This window comes from Podarcis cretensis (assembly GCF_951804945.1).
Source record: "Podarcis cretensis genome assembly, chromosome: 5".
Lineage (NCBI taxonomy): Eukaryota > Metazoa > Chordata > Lepidosauria > Squamata > Lacertidae > Podarcis > Podarcis cretensis.
Genome location: NC_137174.1, coordinates 7,299,721 through 7,314,818, shown reverse-complemented (window position 1 = coordinate 7,314,818; position 15,098 = coordinate 7,299,721). Strand labels below are relative to the sequence as shown.

At 42.9% G+C, this 15,098-nt stretch overlaps 1 protein-coding gene across 1 annotated transcript in view; it reads right to left on the bottom strand.

The window, feature by feature from the left end:
• The window catches only part of ANO2 (anoctamin 2), a 141,234-nt gene that overhangs the window by 93,201 nt on the left and 32,935 nt on the right, over positions 1-15,098 (bottom strand). Inside the window, exons 3-8 of the mRNA XM_079975130.1 lie at positions 14,310-14,408; positions 12,023-12,174; positions 10,682-10,736; positions 8,288-8,339; positions 6,491-6,546; positions 4,221-4,262 (exon numbers count right to left, since the gene is read on the bottom strand). Coding sequence (XP_079831256.1) covers positions 4,221-4,262; positions 6,491-6,546; positions 8,288-8,339; positions 10,682-10,736; positions 12,023-12,174; positions 14,310-14,408 — 456 coding nt within the window. The remainder of the gene's footprint in view (positions 1-4,220; positions 4,263-6,490; positions 6,547-8,287; positions 8,340-10,681; positions 10,737-12,022; positions 12,175-14,309; positions 14,409-15,098) is intronic.

Genomic DNA, 15,098 nt, shown 5'->3' with positions numbered 1-15,098 from the left:
CCTTGCAAGATTAGCTATGTCAGCATTTTGCCCTCCAGAAGAAAGTTTCAGCTACCTCTCCTTGGGACGGATACAGATAAAAATGACGCTCCATTTATTCAGGCTTTATGCACCTCCATTTACTGATGACTTGTGCATCTCTGACAACATGTCATCCATTTGTGGATTTTCAGCACCCCTTAGTGGCCAGATGCTGTGTTGCCAAACTCTCCTTTGGGGGGGCAATCCCACCAGGAAATGTTCCTGTGCATGGGCACGTTTAGCACTTTCAGTATTTAAGGAAAACTGGAAATCTTTCACCAGTCCAATAGAGACAGAATGGAAAGCAAGGCTAAGAAGGGGAAGACTCATAGCATGGTATGGTGCAGTGATAAGCAAGAGCTCTGAGACTTCAGAAAGGCAGCTAAAACATGCACCAGCGGCCTGACTAACCTAGCTTCCTTTGCTGAGGAAGTTCAATCTGAAGAAATGTGGAGCATTTTCACCTGAGTGAAAAAAAGCAAATAGACCACTAGGAATTACAGTGGTACCTTGGGTTAAGAACTTAATTCATTCCGGAGGTCTGTTCTTAACCTGAAACTGTTCTTAACCTGAAGCACACTTTAGCTAATGGGGCCTCCTGCTGCCACCGCGCCACTGGAGCCCGATTTCTGTTCTCATCCTGAAGCAAAGTTCTTAACCCGAGGTACTATTTCTGGGTAGGCGGAGTATGTAACCTGAAGCGTCTGTAACCTGAAGCGTATGTAACCCGAGGTACCACTGTATTAGGAAAGGAGATGGCAATGAGCATGCTAATGTTGCTATATCAACCTATAGTTGTGGCCAGTGCTTTTTCCCCTAAAAAATGTTTAGGGGTACTCTCATTTTGACTCAAGAAACCAACATTTTATGGTTCAAATTGGGAAAAATAAATACAGTAAATGGACAAAAGTACAAAGATTCACAGAATGTTAAAGGGTATGCATACCCCTGTGTACCACTCCCCCCAGAAAAAAGCACTGCTTGTGGCCACATTTAGGAAATATATATGCAGGTGTGGGATGGGCCATCCCATTTCAAGTAAGATGTTGTAGACTAAAAGAAGACCATCCAAAATTATTGGCCATCTCCTATATTAGGAAATGTTAAAGCATTTAGCTGAGGAAAACGAGAGCCAAAGTATAAATTAGGCTGTTCATGTTTTTTTAGGTACTCAATGTGGTTTTAAGGGGGGGCATATGTGGGACTGATCTGGAATGTGCTCCCAATCTGGATAAGGGCCCTATTATTGTATTTTCATTTATACCCTGCCTTTTCCCCTGACAGGGATTCAAGACAGCTTACATATAAAATAAAAAAGGTAAAGGTACCCCTGCCCATACGGGCCAGTCTTGACAGACTCTGGGGTTGTGCGCCCATCTCACTTAAGAGGCCAGGGGCCAGCGCTGTCCGGAGACACTTCCGGGTCACGTGGCCAGCGTGACATCGCTGCTCTGGCGAGCCAGAGCCGCACACGGAAACGCCGTTTACCTTCCTGCTGGTAAGCGGTCCCTATTTATCTACTTGCACCCGGAGGTGCTTTCGAACTGCTAGGTTGGCAGGCGCTGGGACCGAGCAGCGGGAGCGCACCCCGCCGCAGGGATTCGAACCGCCGACCTTTCGATCGGCAAGTCCTAGGCGCTGAGGCTTTAACCCACAGCGCCACCTGCGTCCCTTACATATAAAATAAGTACAGGTAAAAACTTTGGGGGGGAGGATCGTTAAAAAACAAATAAATATTAAAACTATGGCAGCTTCATCTTGAACTCCCTTCCCCTGCTATCTTCCCCCCAAAATGCTGTAAACAACTAAGGGAATTTTCAGTAGCAATTTTCTGCACTGGGGGCATATTCCAGACTGTTTCTAATGCTAAATGGCCTGGGCTGAGTCAGAGAAGCAGTATATAAATGACCAATAACTCTCCTTCTTTTTTCTTCTGAAATCAATGCACCACTCCCTTTCCTCTCCAAGTATCAAACTAGTAGTTCTGCTTTTGTTTCTTTATTAGCATGGGATATAATGCTGAAAGCTAGCTATGATAGATTCATTTTTTTACAGGCAGCATTCATAAATTATATCTATTTGACCATTTCTACAAACAGTTATCCTGAAGACACCCAGTGGAAGAATAACACAGAGGTCATAGCAACACAATATTGTTGTGAGTTTGGGGGGTTCACCCTGCATGATGCCTGCGTTCCCTGTAATTCTTGGGGTCATAGCTCTCAACTTACAGATTTGAAAATAAGGGACCAGTAGCCTCGGAAATAAGGGATCAGCAGCCAAAATAAGGGATTTTCCAAGCACAGGTATGTTCAACTTCTGAGCCCCTCCAAGCCAAAGGCAGAAAGCCCAGCCAGCAGCCAAACGAAGCCTCAAGCGGTGGTTCCCACAGCGCAGCAACCCAGCAAAGGGGATGCAGCAAGGAAAACCACCGTCACCTCTCCGCTGGGAAGCGCTGAGCAAAGGCGAGTCCCCAGGCAACGCGGCTGATTTGATCAGCACAAGGCATGCAAGCTCCACCCCCCAGTCGTTCTTAGACTCCTTATTGGGTGAGCAACACAGCCAAGCAACACAGTTCTAGCCTCCCTCCTCCCTGGCCGGCAGGGATGGAGGGAGAGCAGCTGCTTCCTTTGAAACCCGGGAAATTTAAGGGACATCATCAATAAGGGACAGCAGCGGGACACAGTGCTGGGATAAGGGACTTTCCCACCAAATAAGGGACGGTTGACAGCTATGCTTGGGGTCCTGGAGGATACCATTGTTGAATTAGCCAGGCAAGTCTCTTGCTGAGTTAAAGGCCCTAAGTACGGCTAGTATAAGGAAGGAAGATGCTCTGTGGAAGATGGCCCCCCTCCCTTGCATGGTTGGTAGTAAGGAAGACAAAAGCAAGCGTGGAATGTGTGTCAGCTGGGCTAGAAGGAGACAGAAGCCAGAGAGAGAGAGCCATACTTGATTTCTGCAGGAATACTAGGCTGTGACTATGGGAGAAGCAAGACCCTCTTGGAGTGTTAATGCTGTGAGCACCTTCATTGTAGACTCAGGTTGAATATGTGTGTAAATAAACCACATATCCTAAAATTTCTGCCACAAAGCATGTTCTCCTTCATGGAGAGCACCTGTGGTGGTGGGGGCCGCCAGGACAATCCAAAGTTGGGGGGCGGGCTAATTGACTGTTGGCCACTGATGCGATTGGGGCTTCCCTTGTTGTTGGGAAGAAGTTAACGTTGCCATTTGTTGACTGACAGCCAGAAATGCTAAAACTCCTTGCACGAGGCTAGGGCTTCCTCTTTTCGCCTGTGCATCAGATTGCCCGTCCCCCCTCCCTAGAATTAGGGTTGTTCGCTTTGACCTTGCTATGCCTGTCATGGGGTCGTCTGCTTTGGGGCAGGGGCCCAGTAGGAATTTTGTCCATCTGGCTGATTGGCTGGGGCCATTTGGTTTTTGCCTACTGCGTAGCAAATCGTCACAACTTGTAAAGTTGCGGTTAGGCATTGGTTTATGGTTTGGTTGGTTGGGGGGCATGGATTGGCTGTGCCTGCCCCTCTAATGCTGCTGCTGCAAGTGATTCCGGTAAAGGAATCGGGGGCTAACTATTGCTTGTCCACCCTGTCAAGGGGGCTCGGGCCACTGCAAGAGCTCCTGGCTGCATTTGGGGTGGGCTGAGGGCAGGTTCCCTGCTCCGTCGCTAGCCCCAAGTGTATTCCCCTTTTCTGACTTTTGCAGGCGTGCGGAATGTCAGTCTGTCCCCCACGGTGGGGGCAGATAGTCGCAACCAATGCCTAAGCAACCACTCATATGCTTGTATTTTAATAAAGTTGTGGCCAAAATTATGCCAAAAACCTTAAACAAAAATTCCATGTGATGTGTGAGTTATTGGGGTGGCCCTGGGGACCTCGACATGCAATCTCTGCTGTATCTTGTTTCAAGGACACTGAACCCTGGGTAAGTGCCTGGAACCCCTGGAATCTTGTACCGCTTGGAGACTGGGGTGGCGGGCAACAAATATGGATACAATCCAATGGAAAATCCCTTTGTGCAAACACTACTGAAATTAACAGGAGCTGTGACAGAGCAGAAGAGCTTCAGACTGGACTGTGCCCAGTTTGCAGTATATTTTCAGCACAAAGGCTTGATTGCAGTGAACAGATCGACACATTCAAACCCAACGCCAACCAAACTGAAGATGTAAATTATTTTACCTTTCTTTCATTCATTTCTTTGTTTTCACCATCATATTCACCCTGAAAAGACAATGCTATTGGTAAGAAATATTGTAGGGAGCAGGAGTCATCTGGTAGTGAAGGGCAGGTAGCAAGAACAGTAGCAGTAGCAGCAGCAGCAACAATTTTTAGTATTAAGGTGCTTTAAGCCAAACATGGTCAATACAATCCACACCAATGCCTTCCCTGTCATTCAGAGGAAATCCCTAGAGGTTTTAGAAACTAGTCATTTCTAACTGCCACAAAATCGAAGTACCGTGGTACCTCTGGTTACAAACTTAATTCATTCCGGAGGTCCGTTCTTAACCTGAAACTGTTCTTAACCTGAGGTACCACTTTAGCTAATGGGGTCTCCCTCTGCCACCGCTGGGCGATTTCTGTTCTCATCCTGAGGTAAAGTTCTTAACCCAAGGTACTACTTCCAGGTTAGCGGAGTCTGCAACCCGAAGTGTTTGTAACCTGAGGTGTTTGTAACCCGAGGTACCATTGTACTTCTAAAATTGCTTTTACTCCTGCCAATCTCTGTAATCTATTCTCTACCCCACTACCATGCCTTAAACTGAAAACTCACTGAGGCTGTCCAGTGAAGAAGAAGAAGAAGAAGAAGAAGAAGAAGAAGAAGAAGAAGAGAAGTTTGGATTTGATATCCCGCTTTATCACTACCCTAAGGAGTCTCAAAGTGGCTAACATTCTCCTTTCCCTTCCTCCCCCACAACAAACACTCTGTGAGGTGAGTGGGGCTGGGAGACTTCAGAGAAGTGTGACTAGCCCAAGGTGACCCAGCAGCTGCCTGTGGAGGAGCGGGGAAGCGAACCTGATTCACCAGATTACGAGTCCACCGCTCTTAACCGCTACCAACAGTGGGGCACCTGGGGTCCTCCAGACATTGCATCTACCGTCCACCATCACCCTTTCCCATGCCAGGAGCTGGATTCCGACAACAGTTGGAGGACCACAGTTTTCCCATCCTTGCTATATATAATCATAGAATCATAGACTTGGAAGGACCCAAGAGTAATCTAGTCCAACCCCCTGAAATGCAGGAATCTCAGCTAAAGCAGGATGGTGATGATGATAGATATAATATTGACCTCCCCTGCCTGCTAGAATGCAATTCAATGTTGCAGACCAGGGGTGGTCATCATGTTTGGACTAAATCATGTTTGGAATTGGCCCACTGAAACCAATGAACCAACAAGAAATCCCACGAGAATGTTTTTTGTGTGAATGAGTCCTATGTATAAGCCTAAAACTAGGATACTGCATTATTATTATTATTATTATTATTATTATTATTATTATTAAATTAATAATTAATAATACATAAATAAGCATAAAAATGTGCACCCCATCACCAAGACCATTCCATTATAACTATCCAACCTCCCAAAATTTCAACGCTTCTTGTGCTGGTTTAACCCCTTTCCGTTTTAACAGTACAAATTCTACGAACACCCTCCATATCTCTTCATATTTTTTTTTAAATGATATTTTATTGAATTTTAACAATAGAAAAATTATAAAACAAACAATAGAGAAAACACAAGAGAAAATACAAAAACACAAAAATACAAAAAGTACAGGCAATTAACAGAAAAACAAAGAAAACAGAAAGACAAAAATCCCTCTTTTTTATCTTCTCCTCTTTGATTAACTTATTTTCCTGACTTCCTCACGTCTCCCTTTTTCGTATTCCGCTTAAAAATTAGTTCAGCAGATTCATTAACTTCGAGCTTTACCCTCCATATCTCTTCAAAATCATTTCTCCTACATATTCCCCATCTTACCTTAATGGCACATGTTAATTTATCATTAATAGCTATATCCCAAACCTCTTCGTACCATTCTCCCATTTTATATTGTGCTTGCCCCTTCCACTTCCTAGCTGTAATGATTCGTGTGGCTGTCAATAAATTTGTAAGCAAGTCCTTCATAGTCTGCGAACCTTCTACCCCATTGTAAATTGATAATAATGCTACCTCTGGACTTTTGGCCAGCTTTAACCCAGTGATTAAACACCCTTTGCCCCCCAAAATTGTACATATTTACACCCCCACCACGTGTGAACATAATTCCCTGTTTCCTGGCATCCCCTCCAACATAACACTGAATACCCCTTATTTATTTGAAGGATACTGCTTCTTAACAGGAAGTTTGCACTCCAGCGGAATCTCATATGTAGCACCAATTAAGCATTCTCTGACTTTTAACAAGGTTCTTAGGAAATTGACAAGAAAGTGTATACCTACATCATGGAGGGGAAAGGCTGCTTCATAAACATTGTTTGCTATTAATGTGTTAATACCTAAAGAAAAATAAAGATAGCAATAGTTATTTTTAAACACACATATATATTTGCTTTTCGGCCAAAGAAGGCGATACCACTAGCACAATGGAACTCCTCCCTTCTCTTCCCCCAATGCCACCTTAAATCAATGTGTATTCAGGGAAGTTTTTAATGTGTGACATCTTAGTGTATTTTTTGTCTTTGTAGAAGCCGCCCAGAGTGGCTGGGGAGACAAATAATATATTATTATTATTATTATTATTATTATTATTATTATTATTATTATTATTATTATATTTCAGTTTATGAATGTAATGTTAAAATCTGATTAGTGGAAATATTATGTTTCAGGGTGGGATCTACATTTTACAAGTAAATTAAAAGTACCGTATTTTCCCGTGTACAAGACTAGGCTTTCCCCCTAAAAAATAATGTTCAAAATTTGGGGGCGTTTTATACACAGGGGCCATCTCCCCCCATTTTCTTAAATCAGAGTCCCCCCCAAAATAGGGGGCATCTTGTACAGTCTTATAGACTGAAAAATGCGGTAATTTAAAATGATTTCAACTCTGCAATCAAAACTTGGCATCTGAATCTGAAATCTAGCTGGTTTGTTTTGTCACATCCGAGTTAGCTTTTGGATTGCAGTATCTCCATTCACCAATTTTGACCAAGATTTGATGTCACCTGCTCACATATTGCTGCCACTCCAATCAAAAGTGTTAAGTTGTGGGCGAACATATCAGACGACACAGCGATTCTTCAAACAGCTCCTGTTTATTCAAAGGCCAGAACAGAACTGAACTGAGGAGCTCAGTCAGCCTGCTTATATAGAGCTCCAGAACAATGTAACTGTAGCAACTTTCTAAAACTATCCAATCACTGAACGTCACTTTCGATCCTTCATTTGCATACAAACTATCCAATCACTGAACGTCACTTTCAATCCTTCATTTGCATAACTATCTACAGTATCCTCCTGCTGGCCCAGGGTGAGAACTTCAATACCTAACAAAAAGTGCTAAAGCTGTGAGTGCTACTGAAAAATAATCGTATATGAAGTGTTGACGTTCAACACTGAATATTTGTAGAACATATGCACTGAATATTTGTAGAACTAGAGATTATCCCGTCTAACAGAAGCTGCAGAAGAGAATTTGGGAGAAGGGGGAAGGGAAGTTTCCAATTATATTCTAGGCAAGGCCAATAAAGCTCAAGGCTCAATATTAGCCATAAAAAAATAAATAAATCAAGCAATATTATTTTCTTGCAGGGAATTCATTCTGAATTCACTCAGCTACAGAATGTTTCCAGAACAGTTTGCACCCTAATGTTAGGTGTTGTTCATACTGGCCCAAGGAAAATGCTTTTCTTTGAATGGAAAATTCAAAGGACTGTGTGGAATCTATGATTTAACAAAACCTTTACATTCTCTTCCAACAAAAAACTAATTGTGTAACCTGTATAAAGTATGCAGATTGTTAACCTTTGGTTTTAGACAATTTATTCTGTCAATATATATATATATATATTACGATTTTGCATAGTTTATTCTCCATGATGTCCAACAGAGCAGGATTCAGAAACATGTCTTTTTATTTGATTATCCAGGATTTGCCTTAACCTATTAAGACATAGCAGAATGCACTATGACTATATCTTAACAAGCATTTGAGATTCAAAATTTAGAACAAGAATTCAAGAATATTAAAAAGAAGCTTCTGAAATAACATTTTTTTAAAAGCGAATTCTTTCTTACCCATGCTGTTTTTGGCTTTTGTAGTATATGTACGCTTCAAAATTTCATGTACCTGCATCAAAACACACAAACATGGTGTAACTAACAGATAACTTCTTTCCAAGAAATAGATGTTCTGCATGAAGCCAGTAAGACATAAAAATGATGTTCACCATACCATATTTTTTTTAACTATATTTAAATAAAATAGCTTTCTTCATCCAGTATTTCATAGTCCTGTGCTATGTCAAACTGCAGGTGAAGGCTCAAGCAACTGGAAGCTCCTATATACGGTAACAACAATAACAGCCCGTGTATATAGCAAACTATCATATCAGAGAGAAGGCTGTATTTGAACCCATCTCCTCTTTGACCGTCATGGCTTCCCACATCAAGGGTTTGATAAGATTCAAACAATGTACAGTATATAAAAATTAAATAAGATCCCCCCAACAAAAAATGATGGAAATAAGCAGTGATTTTTTTCTTTTTAAAAAATGTTTAGGGGGTACTCTCATTTTGACTCCAGAAAATCACCATTTTATAGTTCAAATCAGGAAAAATAAATACAGTAAATGGACAAAAGTACAAAGATTCCTAAAATGTATAGGAGTTTTTGTACCCCTGCATCTCCCCAGAAAAAAAAGCACTGGAAATAATTAGGGTTTGTAACCTCTGCCTTATTCAGTGACTATAATCCATTCCAGTCCGGCTTCCGCGCTGGTCATGGGACCAAGACGGCTCTGGTTGCCCTAACAGATGATCTTCGTAGACAGCTGGATCGAGGCGGGTCGGGGCTGCTGATTCTTCTAGATCTGTCAGCAGCTTTCGACATGGTCGATCACGAACTCCTGGACCACCACCTTGCCGACGTGGGGATCCAGGGCACAGTCCTTCAATGGCTGCACTCGTTTCTCTCTGGTCGGGAACAGAGGGTGGCGCTTGGGGGGGAATTGTCATCGCGTCACTCCTTGGTGTGTGGAGTGCCTCAGGGTGCGATTCTCTCCCCGATGCTTTTTAACATCTTTATGCGCCCCCTCGCCCAGCTTATCCGGAGTTTTGGGCTGGGCTGCCATCAGTATGCTGATGACACCCAACTCTATCTGTTGTTGGATGGCCATCCTGACTCGGCCCCAGACACACTGATCAGATGCTTGGAAGCTGTGGCTGGATGGTTACATGGGAGCCGGTTGAAGTTAAATCCTTCGAAGACAGAGGTCCTCTGGCTGGGACGGGACGATATGGGATTGAGGGGGCCACTCCCATCTCTTGCGGGGGTGCAATTAGTGCCAGCACCGTCCGTTAAGAGTTTGGGTGTAATCTTCGATACCTCCCTCTCCATGGAGGCGCAGATTGCAGCTATTACAAAGGCGGCATTTTTTCATCTCCTCTCCACCATGCTAAGCAGTTGGCTCCTTACCTCTCTCGCCCTGACCTAGCCACTGTGATCCACGCGACGGTCACCTCCAGACTGGATTATTGTAACTCGCTCTACGTGGGGCTGCCCTTGAGACTGACCCAAAAACTCCAGCGGGTGTAGAATGCCGCAGCGAGACTCCTTACGGGGTCTTCGCTGTGAGATCACATTCATCCGGTGCTATACCAGCTGCACTGGCTCCCGGTGGAGTATAGGATCAGGTTTAAGGTGCTGGTTTTAACCTTCAAAGCCCTATACGGCCTAGGACCCTCGTACCTACGGGACCACCTCTCCTGGTATGCCCCACAGAGGAACTTACGGTCTTCAAATAAAAACATCTTGAAGGTCCCAGGCCACAGAGAGGTTAGGCTGGCCTCAACTAGAGCCAGGGCTTTTTCGGCTGCGGCTCCAACCTGGTGGAACGCTCTGTCACATGACACAAGGGCCCTGCGGGACTTGACATCTTTCCGCAGGGCCTGCAAGACAGAGCTGTTCCGCCAGGCCTTTGGTCAGGGTGCAGCCTGACTCCCTCCTTTGGCAATCTTTACAAAACTTTAGTTTATGGTTGCCATCAATTTTGATTTTAATTAATTTTTATAATGTTTTTATAATGTTGCACTACTTCAGTGTTGTTAGCCGCCCTGAGCCCGGTTTCGGCTGGGGAGGGCGGGATATAAATAAAATTTATTATTATTATTATTATTATTATTATTATTATTAAATCACCACGCAACCAGGCACCCATGATGATGAAATTTGAATACCACCATTCCTTCGCAGATCTCAAGTGGTTCACAAAGTAAAAAAACAAGATAAAAGCACAAAATACATGATAAAAACAAGGACCCAAAAGCCCACAAACCAATAATTCCCTCCCCCACTTGTAGAGAGCCATGAATATATATATTTTAAAAAATATGTAATTATCAGCAATAACAGTGAATGCAATTAAACACAGGGGGGTTCCCTCATGCGTCACACCCCCTCAGCTGACTTACTATTCGACTGCGGGTAGCATTGTCAAAAAACGTGTCTTTATCTTGAATGTTGTACCTTGAGAAACAGTGATAGACAAGATCAGTTAAAATGTGCCTTATGCAATTCCCAGAAGAGCAAAAGAAGGCCAGTCCTATGCATACTTCCCTGAGAGTAAGGCCCTTAAACTTAGTGGAGCTTACCTCTGAGGAAACCTGTAAAGGATTGTGTAAATAAAAGGTTACAGATTTTGTTTCAAAAAGTTAGCCAGCTTGTATGATTCTGCTTGACAAATTTAACAGGAATTCTAGAATTCCTAACTCTACAAATGCAGAGTTAGGCAAGAATCACAGGGTTTTCCTTCTCTCACAATGTCCTTGCACTCCCTGCTTTCAAAAGAAGGGAACCCTATTCAATAATGTAATTTACAAGTTTAAACCCATGATTTTTTAAAATTCACCCGGGAAAATGTTTCTGGATATTAACTTATCCTATGCCAAAGTCTGAGGGCAGCGCAAGAACATCAAGAAACAAATTATACAATGCATATTTGAATATAAATAAATCCCCCACTGCTTCCTGGTCACAAAATGTTTGCCCGAACAGAGAAATGTTGCATTAGTTTCTGCAGCATGGCTGTGGGAAGAACACTCATCAGTGGTGGACTTTGGGCCCAGTGTGGGACTCAAACCCAGACTCTGAGAGCATGAGTCTCATGCTCTACCTGCTGAGCTGCACAATTTCTTTTTCATTATCATAATTTTTCATTATCATAATTCGTATATGAGGAATAAGAATCTATACATTCCAACCCTAGCTGAGCTGTTGTTTTTTTTAAAAAAAAAACACAGCCAAGATAAAATACAGGATTTACTGCATATGCAACTTTAAACAACAATACTTAACAAATATATATGTATGCACACACCTTTACACACACATACACACACACAAATTTGAACAAGTGTGAAATCTGACACATTAGCACGCTCTGATCTGCACACTAACTTTAGAGAGGATTAGGTCAGTTCACATCAGGGTTCACAGAAATCAAATTCTGTAAGCGTCTATGTGCATCTTCTGATTTCTGCAGAGCTAAAAGGAAGTGTCTGTCAACTTCCTCTAGCATCACAGAAAGTAAGGTGCCTGTTCTGATGCTATGATCCTCAGTTTGAGATCCCTGACACCATACATGGTAGGTGAGGGCACTCAAAGATGTAACTCTTTCAACTGTTTTCTTAAATAGTACAGCCCCATGAAGACTGCATACGATGGGAAGTTATGTGCAGTCTCAATCACCACAACATTCCTCAATGAATTATATTTCTCAGGGAATTATACTGTGCACCTTGTTAAGTACTCACAAATAGAGTTTTTCTCTGGAGAAAGGGTAAGATAAATGCTTCATTCTGGTGGTATTTTGCTGTGGCACTTTGGGCTGCAAAGGTTTTGTAAACTTCTGCCATATTTCAGACAACTTATTGACAATTCCCGTTTCTTCTGTTATTTCATATGTCTGGAGAAACAAAGAGAGCGTGCATGAGCAGGTGGCATCCCAAATATTAATTTGTTTAGAATAATTGAATGGCATCTTTTCACCACTAGTGTTCCCAGAGCCCATAACCAAGAAAAGTTAGTGAAGCACCAATATTGAAGGAGAATTACTGAGTATTGTCCCACCACCAGTTTTGGTTCCAGAAAATGAGCTCCTGTTTAAAGAAGTGGTTGTCTGCAGTGTCTGAATAGACCCTGGGAATATTTGAACTGCTAGCTAGGAATATTTATTGTATTTTATCATTTTGCAACATTTGTGTCAGGGCCGGCCCACCCATGAGGCAAGGTGAGGCAACTGCCTCGGGCAGTAGGATCCACAGGGGCAGCAGATGTCAAAGTAGATCTTTATTCCCCGCCATGTTCTTGATATAGGTCTTTACTCATCACTTCTTCACTGGCAGTGAGGAGGCACCATTTTGTGGTTCGCCTCAGGTGCCAAAATGTTTTGGGCTAGTCCTATCTATATACTGCTTTTATAAAACCTCAAAGCAGTTTACAAAAAGATTACGTCTCTGCCTTTGGCTCTACTAATGCACAAACATTCAATAGTGCGTCTCAGCCATCGTTTGTTCAGCTGATCTGCAAGCACAGGATACAGAATGCTTGAATGGGAAGGGATCTATTTTAAGAGGCAGGCTGAAACAATCGTTCCTCATCAGGATAGTTTATATCGTCTTCCCTCACTGCCCCCCACCCCAGAATTGGCTTAGGTAGCACCAAGTGAAAAGGAAGGGAGAAGCTTGAGTTATTTCAAGGCAGTCCTAGTGGAGATATGTTCTGTAAGAAAAGAACCTAACAATCAAACAACGAAAATATCAAGGTATCAACTGTTGATGGGAAGATGGTTCAAACCAATGGATGTTGCTACAAATCAAGAGATTACAAGAAAGGAAATTCTGACTAAGCACTGGGTAGAACTGTCTGGGGGTTAAGAGTTCCTTGACGGTGGAACAAACCACATCAGATGGTAAAGGTAAAGGAACCCCTGACCGTTAGGTCCAGTCACAGATGACTCTGGGGTTGGGTGCTCATCTCGCTCTATAGGCCGAGGGAGCCAGTGTTTGTCCGCAGACAGCTTCCAGGTCATGTGGCCAGCTTCTAAGATGCTTCTGGCAAACCAGAGCAGCACACGGAAACACCATTTACCTTCCCACCGGAGCGGTACCTATTTATCTACTTGCACTTTGATGTCCTTTCAAACTGCTAGGTGGGCAAGAGCTGGGACTGAGTGACGGGAGCTCACCCCGTCGCGGGGATTCGAGCCACCGACCTTCTGATCGGCAAGCCCAAGGGGTTCAGTGGTTTACACCACAGCACCACCTGCATCCCCAACCTCAGATGGTGGACATTTCCTAACAGAGGTTGGGTGGCCATCTGTCAGGAGCTCTTTAGCTGTGATTCCTGCATTGCAGAGAGTTGGACTAGATGACTCTTCGGGTCCCTCCCAACACTACAATTCCATTAAACAACTAACATGTTGAAACGTGTGTCATGCCAATTTCCTTATAAAGCTCTCGTTTTCCCAGTAGTGATGTCTGGAAGTGAGAGCTGGACCATAAAGAAGGCTGATCGATGAAGAATTGATGCTTTTGAATTCTGGTGCTGGAGGAGACTCTTGAGAGTCCCATGGATTGCAAGAAGATCAAACCTCTCCATTCTGAAGGAAATCAGCCCTGAGTGCTCACTGGAAGGACAGATCCTGAAGCTGAGGCTCCAATACTTTGGCCTCCTCATGAGAAGAGAAGACTCCCTGGAAAAGACCCTGATGTTGGGAAAGAAAGCAGGGGACGACGGAGACAAGATGGTTGGACAGTGTTCTCGAAGCTACCAGCATGAGTTTGACCAAACTGCGGGAGGCAGTGGAAGACAGGAGGGCCTGGCGTGTTCTGGTCCATGGGGGTCACGAAGAGTCGGACACAACTAAATAACTAAACAACAACAACAACAACAACAACGTTATAAGTGGAGGTAGTCACTGGGGAGGGGGGCTTCTTCCTTGCCATCCTCAGAAGTTAGAAATAACCAGCCTTCACTGCCTTTCCTCTGTAATGTTCTGCAAGTTTCAAAATAATTAAAACAGAACTGTGTACTACTTACCCTTTTAGTGGGCATTTTTATTTTAAGAAACTCTGCTTCTCGGCTAAGTACATTCCATGGTGCATGTATCCGGACAAAACTCAGTCCTTGTGTCTTATTCTGAAAGGTGAAAAGAGGACATATTTTCTTGAAATACAGATTAAATTACAAATTGAATTATAGGAACTAAAGGCGCAACATACAAAATAAAGAGGCAGCTGAAAAAGAAGGTGCAGATTATATAAAAGTAATGCCCTTTACCTCGTATTTTCCGATTTCAAAACAGAGCACACCTTTATAGTGTTGTTTCAGTGATAACATATTAATTATAGTGGATAAAGTGTTTCAGGGCTAAAGGCATGAAGCATGCTGGGCTCACTTCTCATTCAGCTTGAGCTGGAGTGCCACTGGGTATCTTGGAAAAGCCATCTGCAACCTCACTTTCCTGCCTGCATATTTACCAATCAATATGGCTTGAACCACAAAGAAGGTGGTTGAGATAGTGCATTAAATAAGAGAACTGGTATCTACATTGCATGAAAAAAAAAAAAAATTCACAATGTATAATTATGATACAACATATATCCTTCCTATTCTTTCCTTTAAAAATATGTACAGAGGTAGTAACTAGAGTTGAGGTTTTCTTTTTTTAATCTTTGGGCAATATAGAAATCAGTTAGAGATGCTCTGACTAATTACTGGGTGGGGTTTTTTTCTTCATTTAAGATTAAACCTATCCTTAATTTACATAATGAGACCTGCAAGTCAGGGACCCATATTTTGTTTATGCTATTTCTGTAATGCAACATG